General features: G+C 39.5%; 1 protein-coding gene across 6 annotated transcripts in view; it reads left to right on the plus strand.

Annotated features, from left to right (window-relative positions):
* The window catches only part of dmd (dystrophin), a 1,983,095-nt gene that overhangs the window by 575,409 nt on the left and 1,381,141 nt on the right, over positions 1 to 26,545 (plus strand). For all 6 annotated transcript variants that reach the window (XM_060833515.1, XM_060833512.1, XM_060833514.1 and 3 more), the window contains exon 6: positions 5,757 to 5,929. In XM_060833515.1, coding sequence (XP_060689498.1) covers positions 5,757 to 5,929 — 173 coding nt within the window. The remainder of the gene's footprint in view (positions 1 to 5,756; positions 5,930 to 26,545) is intronic.

The raw sequence follows: 26,545 nt of genomic DNA on the forward strand, positions 1-26,545 counted from the left end.
TTAGCAACTCTTTTATCTGTGCTGGGGAACGACAGCTTAAGCTGTGTTGCAGCTTAGATCGCACTTGGGAACAAAATGATTTCAAAATCTTTGGAGACACAATTTTAAACAGATATTAATGTTACTTGTGGGTTCAACATCAGGGCTTTGGACTGGGAATGATGATAAATCAATATTGTGATGACATCTGGCTGAATCTGTCGTGTTTGGGTACTTGATAAATGATCTCAGCTGAGATAACATTGTCAAAGGCATATAAGATCCTGCCATGAAAGTACATCTGTTGAGTGAGGCGAAAGTTTATCTCAAGGAAGTTATTGACACATACAGAAGCTCTGAGATTGTGTCAGATGACGATTGGCATTCTGCTGAGACATAGACTAAACAAACCCAGTGTACTGGGGGAAAACATAAATATGTGCAGAAAAGCCAGCAAAATACTGCAGAGTACAGGCATGAGGCTGAAAATAATGCAAAGGACATCAAACAAAAGAAAGGAAATATGTCCAGTATGGGAAAAGCAGTACTGTAACTTTAAGGAACTGTAATACCAGTGTGTTTTAGCAGAACAAAGCCAAGCAAGCCCATAGGGATGGCTTCTCAAAATGTGTCAGCTGATGCTTCTGAAGAATCACTTTGCGCCATGCAACAGGTTAGCGTTGTCTTGTCTAAAGATGATAAATAGTTTGTTACTGTTAGAATTCACACCATAGAAAGGATAGCATCAAATGAATGTAAAGTGTCAGATAAATCCCCCCAGTGCTTTTTACAATATCATGAGCTTTGCAGACCTGTGAGAAGTCACTCAGTTAAGATGGTAACTCTCAATTGAAGCTCTTGAAGCCAGGGTTGAGGCTTTCTGGTGCCAAGAGGGCAATTGAAATTGAAAGCCCAATGCAATGGGGAAAATGAAGATGTGGAGTTTTGTTTGGCAGATTATGGTATCTCTGCAGTGTGGAAGCAGCCCATTTGGCTCATCAAGTCCACACTGATCCTCCAAAGAGCATCCCTCCCAAACCCTGCACTTCCCACTGCCAGTCCACCTCGCCTGCACACCTTTGGACTGTGGGAGGAAAGCCAAAGGAAAACCCACACAGACACTGGGAGAATGTGCAAACTCCATACAGACAGTCGCCTGAGGGTGAACTTGAACCCAGGTCCCTGGCACTGTGACACAGCAGTGCTAACCACTGAGTCACCATCTACTCATCTCAGCGAAAGCAAATCTTAACTAAATTTTAAACACGCCAGAAGAGATTTTCAGCACTTTACACACCACCAAGCAGAAGAAATTCTCAAAGATTACAAATCTGAGTATTTACATGTTTTGGCTGTCACCCTGGTGAACATCAACTTGTGGAAGATAAGAGTGTGACAAATGTAGGAAGAGTTCCAGCTGCCCTCACATCAAGCCTGAAGGATAAAATAGAGCTGAAAAAGCAGAGGGTAATCAACAGAGTGAAACTCCTACAGACTGAAGTATCAGCATGGTAACAGTGAGGGAAAATTGGAATAAGGATCTGAGTCCAGCTTTGAAGAGATCTCACTGCCCCGTGCGAGCCATCAAACTTTCTTTCCATCATGTATCAAGGCAAAGGACGACGAGTAACAAATGGCAAGTGAAGCTGATGAAAGCAACAATTTTCTAACTGCATTCTGGATGACATACAGTTGTGTCTACTGCTAGGTTTTTTGTTATGGAAGTATCGATGCAGACAGCCCAGGATAGTCGGTAATCTTTCTAGAGTAGAAGCTGTTGTGAATGATCTGCTAGTATATCAATGTGGAGAGGCAGTGAAGAAGACATCACCGGCAACAATCACAATCTGCTATGACTGCGAGAGCGATCTCATCAGATAAACCTAAAGCTGAATAAGAAAATGATGCAATTGAAATGTCTGAGGTCATTTGGACTTGACCCCAGTTTTGATGAAGTGAGAGCTACAGCAGAGCTGATGTGAAAGCAGTGCAACGATTTGTTTGATTCATGAACATTTTAACAAAGAGCTTGCTGCTTTTTTCATTATGTGTAGGCTCATTTTCAAAGATGTGCAGTGTTGTTGGGGTACAGAACAAGAAGTAGCTTTCATGAGAATCGAAGCTAGTGACGGCAACACCACTGTTGAGCAACTGCAATGTTAATGATAACATCACAATGCAGTGTGATCAGCAAGACCAGTTTTAGAGTAACCTTTATGTGATGACAACCAATTGCTTGTGCATCTAGGCTGTTAGTGTAAATCAAATGATGTTTCTTTAAGAGAGATTTGTGCCTGGTGATTATCTTGAGTTATGAGCATTTTAATCATTACATGTTTGAGAATATAACCGGGCAGTCTAAATATAAGCCATTTCAAAGCTTCTTCCTCAAACTACTTCTATCTGTTCCAAAGCATCTGAAAAGGATAGTACTTCATTGCTGAGGTTTCATCCGGACTTGACAAATAAGATATGTAAACTATTTCCTCTACTCTGATTTGGGAACACAGGAGCATAATCAAGAAATAGCAGGTCATTTTAGAGTGAAATCAGGCAAATAAGTTTTACCCAAAGGAGAAATCTATCCCTTTTCTCACAAAAACAATGTGCAGATACTGGGTCACAGGACAGTTTCCAAAGTGAGACTATCAAGTCTTCACAAAGCAAAATATTGTGGATGTGGGAAATTTGAGAATACAGGAACAACTGACATCTCTGGCAGTATCTGCAGATGCAGAAACAGAGTTACTGTTTCAGGTCACTGACTTTTCATCTGGCCTCATTGAATGAAAGGTCAGTGATCTGAAAGGTTGTGCAGTAGCTAGTTTGTTTCTGGCCAGGTTACCAACCATCCCCTTCCCATTCGCCTCAGCTCCTGACTTGCTAACCTCAATTGGCAGGGGGATGGGAAAGCCAAAGTTATACCAAGCCACTCCCTGTCCAGACCCCAGGTCTGTTTCTGCCTCTGGGTGAGGAACATTGACCCCAAAATGTTCCTTTCTCAGTCCTCAGGTGTGGGCAGCCCTGCTGAGCATTTCTATCATTTTCTGTTTTTTTTAAAATTAGATTTTTGTCAGGTAAGTGTATGAAAGACTCTGGAGCAAAGGAGGGTAAATGGAATTGAAATACAGGTCAACTGTTATCTGATTGAATGGCAGAGCAAGCTTGAGACATTGAATGATGTACTGCTATTTGTACGTTCTGCTTGAAAGATATGTCACTGTCATTGGAAACTGTGCCAGCACAAGTCAGTCCTCCCATCAGAAACAATGAAGAGATTGTTCAGATATTTGTTGAAATGTTTTCCATTTTAAACAAATGCGAATTAGTTTATTGGCACTTCAGTTTTATTCTTGTCACTATGTCATCATTTACGGGATTGCTGCTGATTGCGAGATACTTAAAGAAAATGAATCTTGAAATCTTTCTGCAAGTGAAGATCCTGATTATTGATTTCAACTTAAATTTAGAACATAATCCTTTAATGTCAGTTAATTTTCCCATTTCAAAGCAGAGATCAGATTTGGTCTTTTGAAGAAAGATATCTGTATTGGTTCTAATTTTCAATGTTGGTAATGATTTATATTTGCGTCCTCCATAGTGTGTCTTGCAAGACAGTGAGCTGTGCAGCATTTGAATCAAAACTATCTAAAAGATCATTCTCTGTTTGCTCAGATGGAAGCAATGACAAGGCAGTCTAAATCATTTCCCAAACTTGCTAGTAGGTTGCTGGCAGCAGGAGTGAGCTTAGTTTTGCATTTACATTTGCAATGTCATTATTGTCTTGGTTTTACTGAGACTAAGTATGAGCCTGCTTCTTTAGCTTTTTTTTGGGGAGGGAAAGAAAGGAGTATTTATTAGCTGTGCTGACCTGGCCTAGGTATTAAAGTGAAGATGTTAGTTATGTCTCCACTATACAGAAGATTAAATGCTAAATTGACTCTTGAGCTGTGGCAGCAGATTTTAATGGAGACAACTATGTGAGGACAGAGTAAGTTAACGCATGGATGGAGAAATGATGCAGGAAGAAGGGCTTTGGGTTCTCAGGGTCCTGGGATTATTTCTTGGGAAACAGGAACTTGTTCAATTTACATGTCAATAAAAAAGACAACTGACCTCGGGAAGCTTAACTAACACTGGATGAGGGGCTAATTACTATGGCAGGGATCACCTGTGAGGTGAAATCAGGTAGTAGGATGGTTTGGAGCGATGTACAGCAGTTGAGTAAAGATTAGATTAAGAATTGGGGAGATCACTTGGGTGGGAAAGTGCAATTGCATTGTAAATGTGCAGTGTGGGTGAATAAATTGGATGAGTCGTGGATACCAGTTGTCTGGTGAGACTTGAAACTTAGAATCGTGGAGCACTGAACCCTTCACTCAAACCAATCCATGCTAATTCATCCCAAATTAAACTTACCCGACCTGCCTGTACTTATTGCTTATCCCTCTTAACATTTCATATTCATGTACTCATCCAAATGTATTTTTAAATGTTGTAATTGTATTTGCATCCTCCACTTGCTCTGGAAGTTCATTCCATACATGAGCCACTCTGTAAAAAAAAAAACAAGTTGTCCCTCATGTCTTTCTCCTCTCATCCTAAAAATATGCTCTTGAGTCCAGAAACTCCCCAGTCTAGGGAAGAGACACTTGTCATTCAATTAATTCATTGAATAACAAAAACACAGGTCTGACTGAATAAAGAGGAAGACTGGAAACTGAATACTCTTGGCTATGAGAAATTTGGGAAAGATGGATGAGCAACAAAGAGGCAGTTGTGATCAAAATCCTATTATAGTAATATCAAGGGGTTAGAGAATTGAATGATCAAAAACTGAGTCTGTTCTCTTAAGAATTAAGAAACAGTGGATCAGCTGCCATGCTATGATATGACAGGGCACCAAATAATCGAGAAGAAAGAAAATAGCACAATTGCAGGTAATTTACAGAAAGATGTAAACACTATCTTTACTGGGCTCTATTCTCATTGACATTGGGTATATGTGTGGAGCGTTGACTTCCTAATGTTGACCATTTCATTAGATTCTTTAACCAAGTTTTGAGAAGGATTAGTACTGTGTTTGTGGACTTTTGAAAGATGTATGGTTATACAACACATAATATGCTTCTTCCTAAAATTAGGGCCCATGGAATTAAAAGGGATATTGACCATATAAAATTGGTTAATGGATTGAAAGCAATGATTATTAATGAATGGTTGCTTATCAGACTAGCGAGGGAAGGGTGTAGTGGTAATGGCCCTATCTTTGAGTCAGGTGGTCTTGGCTCAAGTCCCATCTGCTCCTAGGAGCGTCATAACATCTGTGCACAGATTGATGAGGAAAATATATTGGACTAGAGAGAAGGAACAAGTGATGTCCCCCAGTGTTTGGCATAGGTTGTTCTGGTATTACGTGCATTTCATCAATGCAAATTGGCGATAATGCGATTGATGAATTGTGGATTTTGTTTGGGGAACGCAAACCTTCTACTAAATGAGTACAGAGATTTCAATAGTGGTTTTCCATAGTGCGATTTCCTACAGTGCGAGGTTTCAAAGGAACACAACTGTCGCGTTATAGCAGAGTGACCTGTAATGGGACCACTGCTCTTGTTGTACATTACTTGTACATTAAATGCTGGCTCTACCAGTGATGCCTGCATCCTACTGCAGAATTTAAAAAAAATACTGGGTCAAGTTTGTGTTAATTGTCCTGGGCCCCTAAAGCCAGTGTTCTGTTCTGCTAACTTGTCTGCCTTCTTGTTTTTTTTAAGGTAAAAAATGTTATGAAAGGCATCATGGCTAACCTGCAGCAGACCAATAGCGAGAAGATTCTGCTGAGCTGGGTACGTCAGTCCATCCATAACTACAGACCGGTTAATGTCGTCAATTTCACATCCAGCTGGTCCGATGGCTTGGCTTTCAATGCACTCATCCACAGTCACAGGTGAGAGAGGAAAACACTTCTCGGATTTCTTTAATGAAAATGGCAGGCAGAAATTTTGGCTCAGGATTTACTTTTGATCACAGCAGCTTGGATATCAATGAAAGTATGAGCAGGTTTGCTGTTAGAGTCAGCTTATCTTTTTGCAGAATACTGAATGTCAAGAAGTGGCACTGACCGATAGAGGAGGTTTGTTCAGCAAAAAAAAATGAGGATAAGATCTGAAAGGCTGCTCCAAGCTAGCAGACCTCTTATCACAAGTCACTGAAAATAGCATGAACCTTTTTATGTAGTGCATCATCTCAGGATTTCACACCTTCCAGAAGAGGATCGGAATGTTGCATTTAACAAAATGTTATTCAAGGATTGAGAGCAGCGCAACAATGGAACCGTGACATGTTTAATAATAACAGGCAATTTTTTTGAAACATTTAGCCCACCAGTGAGCACTGGTAGAGATAAAAGGAATGAATTGACATTTTATCAGAAGTGAAAAAATTTCGATGAACAGCAAGAATCCGAACTGTAGGAGGAGAAAAGACCAACGAAGGATACAGGAAACAAATTGTGATGAAATTATTGTTTTGGTAAACACGTTGTGCTCTTATCATTGTGACCTTAAACTCCCAAGACCTCAACTTTTATTCCTCCCTGTCAACCTCCACTCTAATATTTCTGTCTTCAACTATCCACAATGTTATAGACACCAAGAACTGTATCTTATTGTCTTCATCAACTCTATCACCTGAATATTGGCACCGCGGTCAATAAATGACTTGTACATTTTCTTGCAAATACTTCCAGGAAAGTTATTTGGGTGGAACTGAGAAATAAGAAAGGGATGATCACTTTATTGGGATTGTATTACAGACCCTTTAATAGTCGGTGGGAAATTGAGAAACAAATTTGTAAGGAGACCTCAGTTATCTGTAAGAATAATAGAGTGATTATGGTTGGGAATGTTAACCTTCCAAACATAGACTGGATCTGCCATAGTGTTAAGGGTTTGGATAGAGAGGAATTTGTTAAGTGTGCACAACAAACTTTTCTGATTCAGTATGGGGATGTACTGACTAGAGAAGGTGCAAAACCTGATCTACTCTTGGGAAATCAGGAGGACAAAAAGGGGACATGCGATAGCTTTGGCAAATAGGGATAAGGAGAATCCAAAGATTCTATAAATACATTACGGACAAAAGAGTAACCAGGGATAGAATAGGGCCCCTCAAAGATCAGCAAGGCAGCCTATTGGTGGAACTGCAAGAGATGGGGGAGATATTAAATGTGTATTTTGCATCAGTGTTTACAGTGGAGAAGAACATCGAAGCTATAGAATGTGGGGAAATAGATGGTGACATCTTGAAAAATGTCCATATTATAGAGGAGGAGGTGCTGGATTTCTTAAAATGCACAAAGGTGATGAATCCTCAGGACCTGATCAGGTGTACCCTAGAACTCTGTGAGAAGCTAGAGAATTGATTGCTGGGCCCCTTGCTGAGATATTTGTATCATCATCAGTGCCAGGTGAGGTGCCAGAAGAGTGGTGCTTGGCAAACGTGGTGCCACTGTTTAAGAATGGTGGTAAGGAAAAGCCAGGGAACTATAGACCAGTGAACCTGACATCGGCAGTGGGCAAGTTGTTGGACAGGATCCTGAGGTACAGGATGTACATGTATTTGGAAAGGCAAAGACTGATTAGGGATAGTCAGCATGACTTTGTGCATGGGAAATCATGTCTTACGAATTTGATTGAGTGTTTTGAAGAAGTAATGAAGAGGATTGATTATGGCAGAGCAGTAGATGTAATCTATATGGACTTCAGTAAGGCGTTCAACAAGGTTTCTCATGGTAGACTGGTTAGCAAGGTTAGATCTCGTGGAAAACAGGGAGAACAAGCTATTAGGATACAGAACTGGCTCGAAGGTAGAAGACAGGGTGGTGGTGGGGGTTTGCCTTTCAGATTGGAGGCCTGTGACCAGCAGCGCATTGCAAAGATCAGTGCTGGGTCCAATGCTTTTTGTCATTTATATAAATGATTTGAATGTGAACAAATGAGTTATAGTTAGTAAGTCTGCAAAATTGGGGGTGCATGGACAGCGAAGAAGATTACTTCAGTGTACAGCAGGATGTTGGTAAGATGGGCTAATGGGCCGAGGAGTGGCAGATGGAGTTTAAGTTAGATAAATGTGAGGTGCTGCATCTTGGAAAGGCAAATCAGAGCAGGGCTTATACACTTAATGGTAAGGTCTGAAGGAGTGTTGATAAACAAAGACACCTTGGAATGCACATTCATAGTTCCTTGAAAGTGGAGTCGCAGGTAGATGAGGTAGTGAAGAACGTATTTGGTATACTTCCCCTTATTGGTCAGAGCATTGAATATAGGAGTTGGGAGATCATATTGCAGCTGTACAGTACATTGAGTAGACCACTTTTGGAATACTGCCTGCAGTTCTGGTCTCCCTCCTATGGGAAGGACGTGGTGAAACTTGAAACGGTTCAGAAAGGATTTACAATGATGGTACCAGGGTTAGAGGGTTTGAGCTATAGGGAGAGGTTGAATAGGCTGGGGCTGTTTTCCCTGGAGTGTCAGAGGCTGAGGGCTGACCTTATAGAGGTTTATAAAATCATGAGGGGCATGGATAGGGGAATGGGGGCGTCCAGAACAAGAGGGCACAGGTTTACGGTGAGAGGGGGAAGATATAAAAGAGAGCTAAGGGTAGCTTTTTCAGGCAGAGGATGGTGCATGTGTGGAATGAGCTGCCAGAGGATGTGGTGGAGGCTGGTACAATTATAGCATTTAAAAGGCATCGGAATCAAAAGGGTTTAGAGGGATGTGGGCCAAGTGCTGGCAAATGGGACAAGATTACATTAGGATAACTGATTGAAATGGACAAGTTGGTCTGAAGGATCTGTTTTTGTGCTGTATATGTCTATGACTCTGCGCTTAAAAATTATCATTTTAAAGTGGAACAATAACCACATGTAATTGAAAAATAAATTTGTCGTCACATTGAATTGTTACAGGCTACAATCTGTCTGTCTTTTTAAAATAGCCGGCTCTTGCTTCAAACATCTGCAAAATTAACAGCTCAGTAGTTTAGAACAGCAATTCAGTTTCTTGCAATTTGTTATTGTTTCCAGTGATATCAAGATCTTCATTTATACTGCAGTAAATGTCTCCATTAGAATGTAGTTTCTTATAGGGAGGAGATTACAAATAATCAATGGTGAGTTACAGTCACAGTGTCAATGGCAGAACTAACTGTATGCGCATAAAGTCCAGGAGCAAAACAGATAACAAATTGGTTGGCATTGTACAGTCCTGATTTAATTGACTCAACCATCATTATGGGCCAATTAGCGAAAGGATTAACGTGAAGAATTGAGGAAGTCTGTTGAACTGAAGTGGTGTTTTTTGTTACGTGATTGGCATTGTACAATAAGCACAAGATCTTCCAATAAATTTTATATTTTGTGATTGGTCTACACTGGGCTACCTTGGCTTGGTACATCATACATGGGCGAAATGGGAGTTAGATGAGAGCTGACTGCTATGCGTAGCATCATTAGTATCAAAATAGACAAACGTCATGCTTACTCAGTCTTTCAGAGATTTCAAATGGAATTGGATATAGAAACAGTTAGTTATCAAGCCACCGATATGACTGGTCATTCTGAGAGAAACTTGTGATAATCTTGGACCCAAAGTGCCTGATTTCAGTTCAGTCAGCTGTTTTGTGTCAGCCGTGACTCAATTTTTGCCCCTCAGCCAGAAGTTTGCGTGTTTTGTGTAACATTTCAGGCTGACACTTCAGTGTGGCACTGAGGAAGCTGTACTGTCTGAGGTGTTATCTACTGTGTAGACATGAAGCCAAGGCTCAATTTGCCCACACAGGTGGACATAAAAGGTCCCACAGCATTATTTCAAGGCTGCTGCAGGGGAGTTCCCTGAAGTGTCCGAACCAATATTTGTTCCCCAGTCAACATCATAAAAAAACACTCACGCAAAACCAAAATTCTGCACAACCTCAGAGTGAAATTGCTGGAAAACTTTGCTGATAACACTGCATCTATGGAAAGAACTGTGGTTAACGTTTCAGGAGGATGACTTTCATTCAAAAGGTCATCAACCTGAAAGGTAAACTGTTAGCCCCTGCAGGTGCTGCCTTCCATCACTTTTTGATTCCTATCACAAAAATCAGATTATCTGGTCATTAATGCATTGCAATTTGCACGAGTTCATTGTGCAAGTAGAGCTTCCGTTTTCCTGCATTCTAACAGTGACTACACTTTAAAGAAAGATTAAGGTGTTTTCATTTGTCCAATCTTTCAAAAAGGTGCTGTATAAATACAAATTTTACTTTTATGTAAACTCGTGGACAGGACATTTTACTTCAATGAGATTCCTCCTCTCATCCAGATTGAATTAAAATTGAAAATTGAATTCCTATTATTAGAGATATATTTTAACTTTGTTTCCTCCTCCTGCAGTCTATTCTTTCCGAAGGCAAATGTAAATTTGAATATCATAAGGTTGTCCACAGTTTTGTCTGTGGGACTTGCTTTTTGCCAACTGCAAAAGAGCTTTCAAGTTGAAGACATTATCCTGAACTTTATCAAGGATGCTACACAATTAGCTTGGTTGTGCTCCTTGATGTTCTAATTTGGTTTGAAAACACTGGGAGTAATGGTGTTATTTCCCTTGTACCCAAAGATTTGAAACTTTCAAACAATAAAGGAGCAAATGCAGCATTGTTGAAAAGAAAGTTTAAGTGCTTGAAAACATGAAACATACCTGGCAACCACAAAATTTCACTGTGTTTGTGTACAAGGTGTGTAGTTTCACACAACATTTTCAAATTCATATCTCCCTAGTACATGGGCAGTTTGGGTGTTTGAGCATGTACTTTTGGTAGTGATTTAAATTGACTGATAGATTACCAGGTTTCATAATGCTCAGAAAACCAAACGGCTGGAAAGAAGCAGAGGCAACTGGATGCAGCAACTAAATATTTGGTACAGCACAGTTTTTTAGACCAGGAGCAGCATCGACTTTGTAAATACTAGCAAAGAGGTCAATATTACTAGCAAAGTGCTCAATGCCAGTTCGCCACTTGTTGAACCCCAGTTAAAATATTCTGACCAACCCAAGGCACTGCCTTTTGGGAGGGATATTAATGTTTTGGAGACAGTGCAGAGGAGGTTCACCAGAATGGTACTTGGGACTTAGTTATATGGTGAGACTGTTGAAGGCGGGGTTATTCTCCCTAAAGCACTGAAGATTAAAGGGATATTGAACAGAGGAGTATAAAATCCTGATGGTTTTTGATGGAACAAGTGAGGAGAAATTGTTTCCTGAGATGGAAGAATCAATAACCAGAGCACACCAATTTAATGCAATTGACAAATAATTGGAGACCAGATGAGATTTTTTCATTTAACTTGGTGAGTTTTGGTTTGGAATGTCATGTGTGCATAGGTAAGTGAAGCAGATTTGATAATGTATGAAAATGATTTGGAGATGTACTTAAACTGGCAACATTTACAGTGTTGTGATGAAAGATGAGTGTTTGAAAAAGCTATCCATTAGTTCCAAAGACGCAGTACAGCCACAGTGGGCCAAATTATGCCTTTCAGCGCAGCATCATTGTGTAATTTTATCATATTTCTCATATACCTGTGATCTTCATTGCAATTTTTAAAGTTCAAGCATAGTAGTTTGTACTTAATCTCAACAAAGAATGTGTGTGGTCTAGGGAAGCTATGAGCATGCTTTTCTGAAGGGGGGGAGGGGGGTGGAAATACTTTAGTAGTATACTGATGCTTAAGCTCCATTAACTATCCTCCATTGTGTAAAGTTACTATGGGTTAGCTGAGGATTTGTAAATCTCTCATTTCACATTTGTAGATATTTTCTTCATGTAATCTTTAGCATTTGTAAATAACCAACAGGGATGTAAATAGACCTGAGCATTTTGATCAGTCACCTATTTTACCTAATTATAAATAGTCCACTTATCACTCAAGATATTTATCATGAGCAAATTTAACTAAGAAGGACAGTGGCTCAGATATATGTAGACCCATCAAGATGCAAGTTTAAATTCTGATGTGTTCTTGGTTATCATTCTCAGACAATTCTCAGACTTTAGAGATGCTTCAGTTTTCAGTGGACATATGAATCCGAGAAATGAAAGATCGTCTAACCTCCTTCCTCAGAGAGCAGCTAGGAATTATCACTGGATGCAGATGTGTGTGCAAATTAAATGAGGACAGAAATGTCTTCAGTGACGGCTCTCTAGCATTTAACCTGATGTCCTGGTTCTCAATTTATGACTGACCTGTTGAAAGATTTAGTGACATCAACTTTGAAATCTATCACTGAGGGTGAAGAGACTCGGGCATCAAAAAGAAAATTCCACATTACAAGCTTCATGGCAGCTCAACTGAATTCAAGGATGGCAGTTGTGTGTTCATGTCACGTGCTGAATTAATGAGCCCATATTATTTCAAGTATGAACTAGTTTTATTTTGTCGGCAATCCAAAAGCAAATGGTTATTAATTCACACTGTTCCTCCTTCAAACCTGCTGAGTTTATCAATGCATTTTATCATGTTATCTCTGCGTTTAACTAAAACAATTAGTTTAAATGATAGCTGCTGAAAATGTAACAAGGAGGATTATCTGTATAATGGGCTGTGCTTCAGTCTTGGGGGTTTAATTTATTTACATTGTTAAAATTCAAGTGACCTTTCTTTAATTCATATAATTCCCTGTGTGCTTTTGTTTGTGTATACATTTTCACTGTCTTGTAATATTTATTGCTAGCAAACAGTAGAAGTGGCGTTATAATGAGTCCATGGGTTTCAGGTTATGGGGTATAATCAAAAATAATTTGGGAGTGAAAACATTGGCCTCAGTTTTTGCAGCAAGGTGAGAAACTGAGGCAGGTAGTGGACAGGAACGTGGGGAGGATGTATTGATGGGAAACCTGAGGGTACAGTTTTCTAGCTGCCCTGCAGGTCTCCCATCTGATGAGCTGACTTAAAAAAAAACAAAAGAACTGTGGAATCTGTAAAGCATAAACAAAAATAGAAATTACTGGAAAAGCTCAGCAGGTCTAGCAGCATCTGGGGAGAGAAATCAGATTTAACATTTCTGATTGAGTGACACTTCCTCAGAACAGTTCTGAGGAAGGATCATTCAACCCAAAATGTTAACACTGATTTCTCTCCCCAGATGCTGCCAGACCTGCTGAGTTCTGCCAGCAATTTCTGATGAGCTGACTGCATCTTACAGGGAAATCTACAGCACGAGGGGATAATCATGAATGGGTGGGGAGAGAGAGAAAACGAGTGAGAGAGACCCCATATGTGCTGGGGTCAGATGATGTTAAGGGGAAGGGAGAGATTGTGTTTGGGAAATTGGGAAGCACAAAATCAGAAAGGGTCAACAATTGGGCAGGGCAAATAAGTGACTTGTCAGTTTGACTGTTCCACAGTCTTTATTTCCCTTTTTATTGACATTATGTGTCTTCTGGCAAAACTCAAAAAGGGGCACCTGAACTCCTCTAAAATGGTACCAGATTTCTCTAAAGTAATGTAATAGATATAGACTATGTTCTCAAAAATGTAAAGTCCACAAGTCCTGTTTCAGAAAGTTGGGTGTTAAATTTTGCTTCGAATTGAAAACAGTTTCACTTTTAAATGTGATGTTGTCTCCATGTTGTTTGGCTGTATGAAATTAATCCTGCTCCTATTTCCTCAATCCTCACTGGCCCAGAGAAGAATGTGGGTGCTATGTTTGCTGGGACGAGGCTTCCAGAACCAGGTCTTCAAGAGCATTTTGGGTACAGAATGGAGCCTTTCCAACTTGGTGAAAATTCTGATTAGTGTTTCCAGTTTCAGCTTAGAACAAACCAGAAAATACTGGTCACCAATAGATTAGATTACCCACAGTGTGGAAACAGGCCCTTCAGCTCAAGAAGCCCACAGCGACCTTCTGAAGAATAACCCACCTAGACCCATTTCCCTCTGACTAATGCACCTAACACTGTGGACAATTTAGCATGGCCAGTTCACCTGACCTGCACATCTTTAGATTGTGGGAGGAAACAGTAGCACCTGACAGAAGTCCAGAGATACAGGGGGAAATGTGCAAACTCCACACAGTCATCCGAGGCTGGAATTGAACTTAGCTCCCTGGCGCTGTGAGGCAGCAGTGCTAACCACTGAGCTCCCAGTTCAATAAAACATTTTGGAAGAAGCCTCTTCACCTTGAAGCGGTGAGAATGTGGATTTGACAGCCTCAGGAATTTTTGAGTTGATTAGCATTGATGTTTCATCAGCAAGGTTAGACGTACGAATTGGGGAGAAGGCAAACAAGGGTTATGCTGATAGATGTGGACAGATGGGAGAAAGCCTGAGTGTCTCTAACACTCAGGTGACTTTGTTGGGTTGAATAGCCTGTCTCTATGCTGTATGTTTTCACTACTTATGTGCAATTATTTCATCTAGAATGTATGTTTGAGGTTAACCTATCGGAATACTAGATGCCTACTAATCATCAAAATCCAATGGTTCTGTGGCAGCAAGCACATTGAATTTCTTTTCCCTTTACAGGCTGTGAGTAATGCTGATGAAGTCAACATTCATTGCCCATCCCAAATTGCTGTTGTGATTGTGGTGCTGGTGAGCCATCGCCTTGAATCATTGCAGCTCATGTCGTGTTGGTACACCCACAGTGCTGATAGGCAGGGCATTGCAGCATTCTGACCTGGCAACACTGAAGGAGTCCTGAACTTGCAGTGGTTAGTGTTTCTCTTCTGGTTGCTCAGGATTGCAGGTTTGGAAGGTGCTGTCAAGGGAAATATGGGAAGTCTGTACAACTGTTTGTTTGAGCGAACAATGTTGCGGGATATTGTGCTGTGTTAAAAATAAGATTCAGTTGTTCTGCCAGCTACAAAGACCACTGTCAGTGCTTTTCTATGGCTGGTCCCTGAAGTCTAGCAAATCTCTATTTCCATTTTTGGCCGAGTGCATGATTTAGTCTGGGAAACTCATCAGAAATATTTTACTTGCAAATTGAGTGGTAACAGCACAGTATTGCAGGAATATGCCAGAAAGAAATCCGAGCACAATTGAAAATACACCCTATTTCACGGCAGATATGAGCATAAGGGTTTTAAAAGTTACACAGAATCCTCACTTTTTATTTTCAAAAGAAATAAACAACCATAATTTGTTTTATTTTGCGGTGATCTAAAGATTTTGGTACGCAGATTGAGAATGATAATCTTTGACTTATTCTGCTTTTCTTGCTAAAGAATCCTGGAGGAGACTCCCCAAGTGCAGTGGATATTCTGTAATGGATGTTATAATTGTAGCTAATGATAATATTGGAGAAGTCAGATCTCAGAAAAACATGTTTTTATTTTGCCCTTGTTTAAGTTGTGGTCAGTTACTGAAGCATATTCACATGAGGCTGCAGATGTTCTTCAACAACAGAACATTAGGTTAATTTAGAAAAGATGAAAGCTACAAAATGTGGAAAAATCTTCGCACAAGCCTTAAAACAAATGGTTCACCATCTTTCTCAACACTGTCTATTACAGGGATTCAGTCCCCGAGAATTATCACTCCTATCTCAGCATTTTCAAATCTTTAACAAATGCACAATGTTGGAAAAATTCAGCAGGTCTAGCAGCATCTGATGAGAGAAAAAGAGTCAACGCATTGAATCCAGTGTGACCCTTCACTTAAATCTTAATTAGCTGACACTCTCCAGTTTCATTCCTATTTCTTGTGATTTGTTTGAGTTTGTTTCCATAATTCTGATGCTGAAATGTTTTTTATTCCCCCAATAACTTGACTTCTATCCAAATTTTTGAGGCGTTGAAGCACCACAGACTAGAAACCGCTTCTTTGGAGGTGACTGGTCTCCCTGAACTGAAATGGAAAAAGCTTAGTTCAACTGTTAGATTCTTTTCTGGCCTGAACCCTGGATTCCTCTGATGTGAAACTTGGAAACTTCTGTTTTAAAGTCAAAACTAAACAAATTGCCTTAATTCATGTTCTTTATCCATCTCAAACTGCACCATATAAACATTTTATTCATGAACTCAAGAGGGGTTCACTATGTAGTTAACTGAATCAATATACTTGCCTTAAAAGTATGTATTTAGGTCATTGTTCCTGGCCTTTTTGTAGAAAATTATCTTCACAGCATTGAGAAAAAACTGTCTTTTTAAAGTATCACAATTCCAGATTAATAATAATTATTATTATTATGCTAGGAGGAGGCAATGGCTGAGTGGTATTATGGCTGGATTGTTAATCTCGAGACCAGGATAATATTCTGGGGGCCCAGATTCAAATCTGCCCATGGCGGGTGGTAGAATTTGAATTCAATTTTTTAAAAAATCTGGAATTAAGATTCTAATAATGACCATGAATCCATTGTTGATTGTTGGAAAAACCCAACTGGTTCACTTATGCCCTTTAGGGAAGGAACCTGACATCCTTACCTGGTCTGGCCTACATGTGACTCCAGACCCACAGCAATGTGGTTGACTCTTCACTGTCCTCTGGGCAAATTGGGGATGGGCAATAAATGCTTGCTCAGACAGCGCCGCCCTCATTCCATGAATGAATAAAAAAATTTCACACTATCACGTGTACATGCCATCCCATTATTAGATGCAGCCTATTTTTGCTGTGATCTTTATAAGAATCAAAGGATTTAAAAAATTGATTTATTTTTCTCTTTTATATGGTAATATGTTATACATTACAGATATTTTGTGATTGAAAAACTGCTTCTATCTGTAAATCTGTAGTGCACAGTTGATTGATATGTATAGCTTATTAGAACATAAACAGTAAAACATCCTAAGGCATTTCACAGGAGCCTAATCTGACACAAATTGGCAATTGTAACGTTGGATACTCTTTTATTTTTCATTTTTCTGTCTTCATATTCTGTTTTAGTTTAGTTTTCTGTGTTTTAAGATAGTGCTGGAGAGTGGTGGCACTATACAACACTTTTCACTGTATTTTTTGTAACAAGGTATGGATAACAATAAATAAATCAAATTCGAAGATATAACTACAAACTTTGATCAGAAAGGTTCTAGGAGCATCTGAAAGGAGGAAAGGGGGGTGGATTGGTGAAGAGGTTCATGTGTGGGGTTGCAAACTATAATTAAATATATTCACGGATGTCATATCTTCTGACATGCCCTTGTGTTCCATTCAATGCATCCAGCATTGTGATGCTCCACCTTTCTGTATCATTTGGAATGTATTAAGACTCATTACCCAATTGACTGTCAGCGAAGCAACCTTTTTCATTGACCCATGTTGAATATTTTAATATCTGCCAAAGAGAAATATTTGAAGAAGCTGAAAATGTTTTCAATGTCTGTGATTTTTGTTTTTCTTTCTCGGGTTGCATAGGGGACTATCCTAGAGATTGCTCTTTCACTCTTGGTGACTGTAGGTCAATCCTGGAGAGTTGCCAACACTATGTAGGGAGGGAATTCTGGAGCTCTACCCAGAGACAGACTTGACACCTTTTGGTGAGGGAAGTGTGAGCTGTACAAGAAGCTAGCGTTAGAGGAAAGCAGAATTCCTATGATTTGGAGTTGCCGGTGTTGGACTGGGGTGTACAAAGTGAAGAATCACACAACAGCAGGTTATAGTCCAACAGGTTTAATTGGAAGCACTAGCTTTTGGAGCGCCGCTCCTTCATCAGGTGGTTCTGGAGGACACAATTGTAAGGCACAGAATTTATAGCAAAATGTTACAGTGTGATGTAACTAAAATCATACAATGAAAAATACCTTGATTGTTTGTTGAGTTTTTCATCTGTTAGACTACTATGATAGTTTCACTTCTTTCATGTGTAAATCACAAAAAGTTGCATTCTCAGGTTAGCTGTAAAAATTGGTGTTAGTTAGACAATATGTTGAAGGTGTTAGCCCCCTGTGCTCTGTCTGTGCCATGATGTTTAGATTGATTCTAATCTAAAAAGTGAGGTAACAGAGTCTTACATGAATTCATGCAGTTTTTGAGCAAAGTACAATGTAACTCTGCAAGTACAAATTCACCCCACAAACCTGTGTGTCTGTGTCTGTGTGTGTGTGTGTGTGTGTGTGTGTGTGTGTGTAGTGCAATGGTGGTCACCTGTAATGTGGCATGAACCCAAGGTCCTGGTTGAAGCCATCCCTATGGGTAGGGACTTAGCTATCAGCCTCTGCTCGGCCACTTCTCGCTGCTGCCTGTCGCGAAGTCTGTCTTGGAGGTTGGTCACCCGAAGATCCGAGGCCTAATGTCCTGGACCGCTGAAGTGTTCCCCAACTGGGAGGGAACTCTCCTGTCTGTTGTGCGGTGCCCATTCATTCTTGCCATAGCCTTTGCTTGGTTTTCGCAATGTACCATGCCTCCAGGCATCCTTGCTTGCAATGTATAAGATAGACAACGTTAGCTGAGTCACATGAGTACCTGCCACGTACATGATGGGAAGTGTCCCCACGTGTAATGGTGGTATCCATGTCCTCGCTCTGATACGTCTTGCAGCACCTACCATTACAGGGTTGTATGCAGTTGTCTTGAAAGCCGGGCAGCTTGCTATGAACAATGATCTGTTTGAGGTTTGGCGATTGTTTAAAGGCAAGCAGTAGAGGTGTGGGGAAGGTGTTCATCCTCATTGATAATGTGTTGCAGGTCACGAAGAACATGGCATAGTTTTTTCAGCTCCTGGGAAGTACTGGACAACGAAGGGAACCCTGTCGGTTGCAGCACGTGTCTGTCTCCTGAGGATGTCATTATGGTTCCTTGCTGTGGCATGTTGGAACTGGCGGTCGATGAGTTGAGCATCATACCCCGTTCTTATGAGGGCAGCCCTGAGTACTTCCAAGTGCCCGTCACGTTCCTCCTCCTCTGAACAGATCTGGTGTACATGCAGGACTTGTCTGTAGGGAATGGCTGTTTTAATGTATTTTGGGTGGAAGCTGGAGAAGTGTAGCATTTTGAAGTTGTCTGTGGTTTGTGGTGCTGAGGTGTCCATCTTATGGGTCGTAGAACCAGAAGTACTTGCAGTGACAGAAAGTAGTAATCGAAGCTGTGGAAGAATTTGAACATGAAGATGAGAATTTTAAAAACTGGCTTGTAATCTGCCAACAATCTGACAATAATTAACTGCATTTTCCAGAATATTCAAGGAAATGCAATGATCCAGATAGTTCCTGGATTTTGCCATGTAAGTATCAGAGGTCCTCAACACTCTCAAACATTGACCTCTGATATCCATGTTTCCAGTTAAATGCAGAAGCAAGAAAGTTGCTGTATTAGTTAACGTTCTCTTCCAAAGGTTGTCTGCTTGCAAGGTAATAGTAAAGGAGTCTTGGGGAGTTAAATGCAGCATAATTTGTCTCTGCTGCACACTTACCATTGTGTGCTGTAAAAGAGGGGATTAGTGTTTTAATGTTTGACAGAGCACTGATCAAACAGACTGCTTTGTTTTGGATGGTGTTGAACTTCTTGAACATTAGAGTTAACACTTTGGGTCTGGTGATCCATCCTTACAATGAACCTGAAAAGTTAACTGTGGTTTCTCTTCTCAGATGCTGCCAAACCTGCTGAGCTTTTCCAGCAACTTCTGTTTTTGTTTCTGATTTATAGCATCCACAGCTCTTTTGATTTGTAGTCCCTGGATGTTGATTCAGAGCTGGTTACATCTTTAATGTGAAGAAATGATGATATAATTTTGTTGTTGGAGATTGTCATTGTGTGGCACTTGTGTTATGAATCTTACCTGGTACTTAACCATTTAAATCTGCATGTTGTCAGGTCTTGCTGCATGTGAGTATGGACAGTTGCACTATGTGACGATTTGTGAATGGTGCTGCTCATTATACAGTGATCTTTGGTGGAGATTAGGGCATTTATGATGGAGTTGAAGTTGGTTGGGCCTAGGATGCTACACTGCAGAATTCTGAAGTGATGTTTTGGGCTGAACTGATGGGCCTCCAACAACTGCAACCACTTTCCAAGTATGACTCCAACCAGTGGAAAATTTTACCCAATTCCCATTGACTTGAACTTTTGCTGCTTGGTTAAATGCTGTCAAAACCAGCCACTCTTACCGCCCCTCTGGATTTTAGATTTTTTTTCTCTATGTTGGTACCAAGGCAGTCATGAGGTCAGGAGCTAAGTGGCCCTGTTGGGTCCAAACTCAGCATCAGTGAGCAATTTATTGCTGTGCAAATGCTGCTGAAAAATGCTGTTGTGTTCCTTCAGATTTTACCTATTGTTGGATGTTAATAGTTCTTTTAAAAAAAAATTGTCTCCCATTTTTCTTTTCCTCTTTGTTCAGTCATCTGTACATGGTGGCATCAAATTAATTAAATCTTCATGTCTAGATGCTGCTTCTCACAGTACGGCTTCTCCATTTTGATTGATTAAGGAAACACTGCAACTTGTCGAAGTCACATTAGCCTCACATCCTTTGTGAAGGTGTTCTGCTGCTTTATGTTCTCATAATTAAACATTCAATGCAAAAACCCACAGAAAGCATAAGGGAAAATGTAAGGAACAACTTGGACCAGGCATGACACCACTGACTCCAAAATTCAGGTGAAGAATGTTAACTCTTATTCTCTCTATATATACTTTAGAGTTCATAAGTTCAACAAATTGGCAATATTTTGGAACAGCATGTCACCAGGCAACTAAATTACTGTCATTTGATTACTTATTTGACTAGGAATTTGTCCTCCTTGTGGGCTTTTCTACCAGGATGTTGCAAGTGAACTAAGTGAAGTAAATATCACCACAGCAGTGACCAAGAAATGACCATTTTTCATTGATCAGAAAGTTCAACTCCGCTGTTATGGATAGTTGAAAAAAGCTTTGAAATGAAAAGATTGTTTTTACTGCCCAGTTCACTTCTCTGCAGAACTTGAATATTGTTCACACACAGTTGAGAATCAGTGCTGTTCCTGAAGATCTTTAAAGATTTGAAAACTCTGAGTTATTACATTTCTTGGATCCTGACTGGCTAGATTGTTCATTTGCACATTGAGTTGAATTGATAAGTGAATAGTTCAATGAATCAAAGCTCCCACCCTCATTCTTAAGCCTGAGCACTGTGGAACCACAGTCTTGTGAATACACTTTGTTTGTATATAGATCAATTTTTGTAGAGCAATTGCCTCACTAATCAAGTAGAAATTGTTTTCTTTTGTATAATATGAATGATTTTGCAGACTGCATGAAATTTATGTCACAATATACCTCAGCAATTTGACGATTTAATGTGATCCTGACCATGTTCTGTCTTGTGCTTAGAAAGGAAGAGAATGTTGTTCTGCAAAGCCTTCAACCTAATTGTTCTCTCAATAAAACAGCAGTATGTAAAATATCAGAGCTTAAAATGCTGATTAGACACAGTCCAGTCATATATTTTTGAGTCAAACATTTATTTCAAATTCACTGTCCCCCAACTCCAAAAAGACTGATTACTTGATACCCAAAATATCCAGTCAAATGCTCACCAGTTATCCCTCCATTGACATATAACCATCATTATTGCATTTGGTCTCTGGTATCTGTGCCAGAGTGTACCAACTAGTGATAGGTTTTTTTTTACTTTATTAAATTAGATTAGATATAAACAAACAAAACTAAAATATAAAATGTCAAAGTGTGGTGCCAAATAACAACATTTGTACCCTTTTTTTTCATCCATTAAAGTCCAAAGCATTTTCCTTTCCAGTTTTTCTGACCATTTCTTAGAGCTCGTTTGGTTCATCATAAAATAATCAGGAAACTGATGGCTGCTATCCACTAGTTCAATTTAAAGTTCTCCAGCATCTGTTCTAAAACTGCAATATTGATCCTCATTCTTTTTCTCATTCACATTGTTTTTGAGGAAGTTATCCCATTGTGACTTATTATTGATGTAGCAATGACAATTGCTGCTAAATCCAGTTTAGAATTTGATACCACCTCAACGAGAGCAAGAGTTTCTGCCACTAAGGTACTTTTTACTTCTCTTCTGTGTAAAATCTATGGATTACAGTTTAAACTCCCATCTCAATGTTAACTCGTTCATTGAGACTTTTTAACCAGGGCAGGATTGACTGGTATGCAAAGTCATAGTTTGAAGATATTAGGAGGAAGGTATAAAGGAGATATCAGAGGTAGGTTCTTTATGCAGAGAGTTGTGAATGCATGGAATACGTTGCCAGCTGTGGTGGTGGCAACAGAGTCACTGGGGACATTAAAGCGACTGCTGGACATGCACATGGATAGCAGTGATTTGAGGGGTGCGTAGGTTAAGTTACTATATTTTACATTAGGATTAAATCTCAGCACAACATCATGGGCCAAAGGGCCTGTTCTGTGCTGTACTTTTCTATGTTCTATGTTCAATGTGTAATAGTTGGTTGTTTGTGTAGTAATGCAGGAAACTTCACTTAAGTTATAAAATATCCCTATTGAAGTAGGGCAACAATGTTATGGGCTTACTGCAGCTCTGACTATCTGGTTCAGCTTAGAATGTGGATTGATGCTTTGTCTCTGGCCTTGTTCCAACATCTCAAGGATCTTTTGCTTCCAATTGGACAGCAAGATAACTTCACTTTCAAACTATATGTGTGCACTATCACTGAAAATGGCTGTTTATTAACTTTCCAAACCACAACTCATAACATGATAAATTGCATCATTAGCCGAGGTGAGGTTATTGCTAATTGGTTTAAATAACTTTTGAACAATCTTTACTTGGCTCTTAAGAGTGATGGACATGACTGATGTCACTTCCTACTTTCACCTACTTCCTGCTATCTTAATATCTACAGACCCATTCTCTTCACTGTGGTCTGTTGATTGTCTCCTTTGATAATTTGAAATGTTCTTTACCGGCTTGTTACCGGAGATGTATACATTCAGGACTAAATTATTTTTTGGGATCATGCCTTAATTCTTGTTGAATTAATCAAGTTTTCATTAATTAAGCACTAATTTCTCAAGAACTGTTTACACTTCTTAAAGCCATTTCTGAAATGGCTTTTCTTCCCAGTGTGGTGTTTGAATGCTTGGAATGAATTTTTATTGCCATTTTTGTTTGAAAAAAGGCATACAGTATAGTGGAAAACCATTTACCTTTAAACTAAAACTATATACAACTAATAGAGATCATGAGTGCTGATTGTAAAGAGTGAAATTAGATATTCTTCATTGAAGAATGGTCTCTTAAGTGATGGAAGTTTAAGTCTACAATATTTAAAAGATTGTATTAGATTTAACTTGGTAATAAAGGTTACTCTTATTCAATTGCTCCACTGCTAAAACTAATTAAAGCACCAGTACAGTGACATAGCTATAGTTTTGAGTCCTTTTCTTTTAAATTATTCTTAAGATGTGATCATGATGATCACCAACCAAACTGGAATTTGAACTCAAGACATTGGCTTACCAGAGTTTTAAAATATTCATGCATGGGATGTGGGTATCACTGGCAAGATCAGCATTTATTGCCAATCCTTGATTTCCCAGAGGACAGTTAAGTGTCAAACACAATATGTGCCTTGGCAGGATTTGAACCTAGGTCCCCAGAACATCACCTGGGTCTTTGAATTAATAATCTAGCAAAATGCCAGTTGGCCATCACATCCCCTGATAAGGGCTGATAATCTGCGAGATTGTATTCTTTCTTGTTGGCTATGCATGTTCTCACAATCCTGAAATGGGAATGAGCCAGACAGGGACCCCTCAACCTTTTCAAACAAAAAATCTATATGTGTCATAAAGAAGCCTGAAAGCTGTCCTAGAAGGTGCACATAAAATATAGCAGGGTCTGCTGTTAACTGGAGGGAACCCAGTTTTCCAAAGACAAGCTTTATTGAGAAGCATCAAACTCCTTGAGATATACTTAGGCCATATGTGCATTTAGTTAACTGAGCATGATATTAAACACCTCATTTGCAGAGCAAAGAAATGCTTCCTTTTAGAAACAAACATAGAAATTGCTGGGGGTCAGCAGCTCTGGCAACATCTGTGGAGAGAAATCAGAGTTAATGTTTTGGGTCCAGTAACCCTTCAGAAGGGTCGTCATTGCTTTTGGGGCTGGGTTTGCTTGTTGGAAGTAAAGCCTTATGTACAATTGATCAATGTTTTCAAGCATTTGTTGCGAACAAAGCCAATAAATTCTTCAAAATACCTATTTCTGTAGGAGATGAATCTACTTAATCTTTTTCCCCCTGTTGTCTTCACACTAGCTATAAGCCTGGCTTTAGCATACTAAATCCACACAAGAAAGTGACTTTTCATGCATATCCATCTATGCGATAGGGCTGGTTGCTCCCTGTTTGGCACCAAGTTATTTCCAGCTTTAATTCTTGATGTTTGGCAGCTTTTATTAATTTGCCTTTTAAGTTACTACTAGTTACCAGTACTTCCTGATCACATGGGCTTCTGCTTCTGGTGGCATTCCTGGTCAGTGCTATATCCCTTGTCCTTTTTAAGGCATACTCCCTATCTTAGCTTCTGTCTTTTTCTGGACTGTTACTGGCTGATTTCTTTGCACTCCCCCTCTTATTAAAATGATTTCTTTCTTCAGTTTGTGATCTCTTTACAGATGTGTTTTCTCCTAGACTCCCTATCAGAGCTAATTCAGCCTTTTTTCCCCTACATTTTTTGTACTTTATGTTCCTAGTCTATATCCATAGACTCCTGCTCCTCATCCTGTACATTCCGTCGTTGTTATGTTTTCCAGTGCATTAATGTTAGTGTTTTCAGGTCTATATTGTTTCAAAACAACATAGTTGAAGAAAAAGGTTGGGAATGTTGCAGGTTTTAAGCAAATGATATGGAGAAATAGGAAAGGAAGGGGAAACAAAGGAAAAAGTCTTCATTAAGGTGGAAGACAAAAAATATTAAGTGAACAAAGGGATGGCAGGATGAGACAAATGTTGATGGAAGGGGGACAGGTGAAAAGTCATGAAGTGTCTCTGGAGGTACATCATTCTATGGTTCCAGTCACAGGTAAGCACAGAAAATACAACCCTAATTTTTCACTTATATCCTTCCCACTGCCCAGAGCCCCAAAGACTCCTGATTTATTCATGATTTGTTTATATTTTGTACACTCTTGTCATTGCTCAAATTTGGTTTCCTCGATAGTGAGGAAACCTAAGACAGATTGGGTGATGTATTTGCTGAACACCCGTGCTCTGTCTTATGGTTCCCCTCAGCTACTAATACTCAGAACCACTGTCACTCTGTTCACTGTCTTCAGTCCAGTATGTATTTTTTATTATATTAGTAGCTGCTATTAGTGAATCTATGGATGCTGTTACAGCTCCACTGTCTGCATATTTTCCTTATACCAATTCCAATCTACTTGTGTTTTGTATCATCCCTTTTTCCTCGTTTTAACACTTACTACCTTTCACAGCACTGAGGCCTAATTCTTCCCCATCAAATCCTCCATTTTGCCCTGCTCCTGACCTGTCAAACACAACCCTGCTGTCAAACTTGCTTAAGCCCTATATTGTGAAAGGCCATTGGCCTGAAGCATTAACTCTGTCTCTTTCTTTGCAGGTGCTGCCTGACCTTCCTTTCACACTCTTTGCTTTTATTTCAATTTTCTTGCCTATCTGAAGTATGTTGCTTCTATAGCAGTGAAAGAATGATTGGAGAAACTCAAAATGTTATGGTGGGAAAGAGTAAAATGCATCAAAAACTGAAGAAGAAAAAATAAAACTTGCTCAAGTTAAAAAAGGGTAATACAGGACAGTTGCACGCAACTTTGAAAAAAGGAATCAAAAATTCAAAGTTGCATAAAAGTGAATATTTCAGACGCTAGCGATCTGAAATAAAAGCTAAGTGTTGGAGTAACTCAGCAGGTCTGACAGCATTTGTGAAGACAGAAACTGAGTGGACATCTTGAGTCTGAAGATTTATTTTGGAAGAGATCTGAAAAGAGTAATTGGACTAAAAATGGTAACTATATTCCCAAGATGCTGCTAGACCTGCGGAGTTTCTCGAGTACTTTGTGGAACTTTCCAAAGTCAAAAGAATCAGCTCAGCTTACTTGCAGCAATAGTGCTTGTACAAGCTACTGAGCCTTCATTAAGGGCCACAATATTTATCCTTTTGATGGAAAGTTGTTGGTTTTGAAGAATAACTGTGAATGGTGTTTGCAGTGTAAGCATTACCGAGTGATGGATGCTTAGTAATGCTGCTGCCATTTGCTGTGGTATTCTGGCAGTTGCAAAAGAGTGTATTTGCACAGAAAAATTGGAAGGGAATAGATTTCTATCTTCACCAAGACATGTCTGAGCCTAAATATTTAATGTTGATTTTGATTGTGATCGGAAATAAGATCCGAAATTCTCCACCACTATGCTTTTTCTTTAAACATTTCCCATCGGGATTTGTGACTGACTGATAGCAACTCCCTGCCAGGATTAAGGAAACTGTAACCCAATAGTCACATACCCAGTATATCTGACCCATCAACTCCTTTCTATTTGGCCTTATAATCCTTTTTGTTGCTTTGTTGATTGGAAGTTTTTGGGCTTGAAACATTTTGAATTCTATTATGTTGAT

The sequence above is a fragment of the Hemiscyllium ocellatum genome, chromosome 12 (assembly GCF_020745735.1).
Source record: "Hemiscyllium ocellatum isolate sHemOce1 chromosome 12, sHemOce1.pat.X.cur, whole genome shotgun sequence".
Classification (NCBI taxonomy): domain Eukaryota; kingdom Metazoa; phylum Chordata; class Chondrichthyes; order Orectolobiformes; family Hemiscylliidae; genus Hemiscyllium; species Hemiscyllium ocellatum.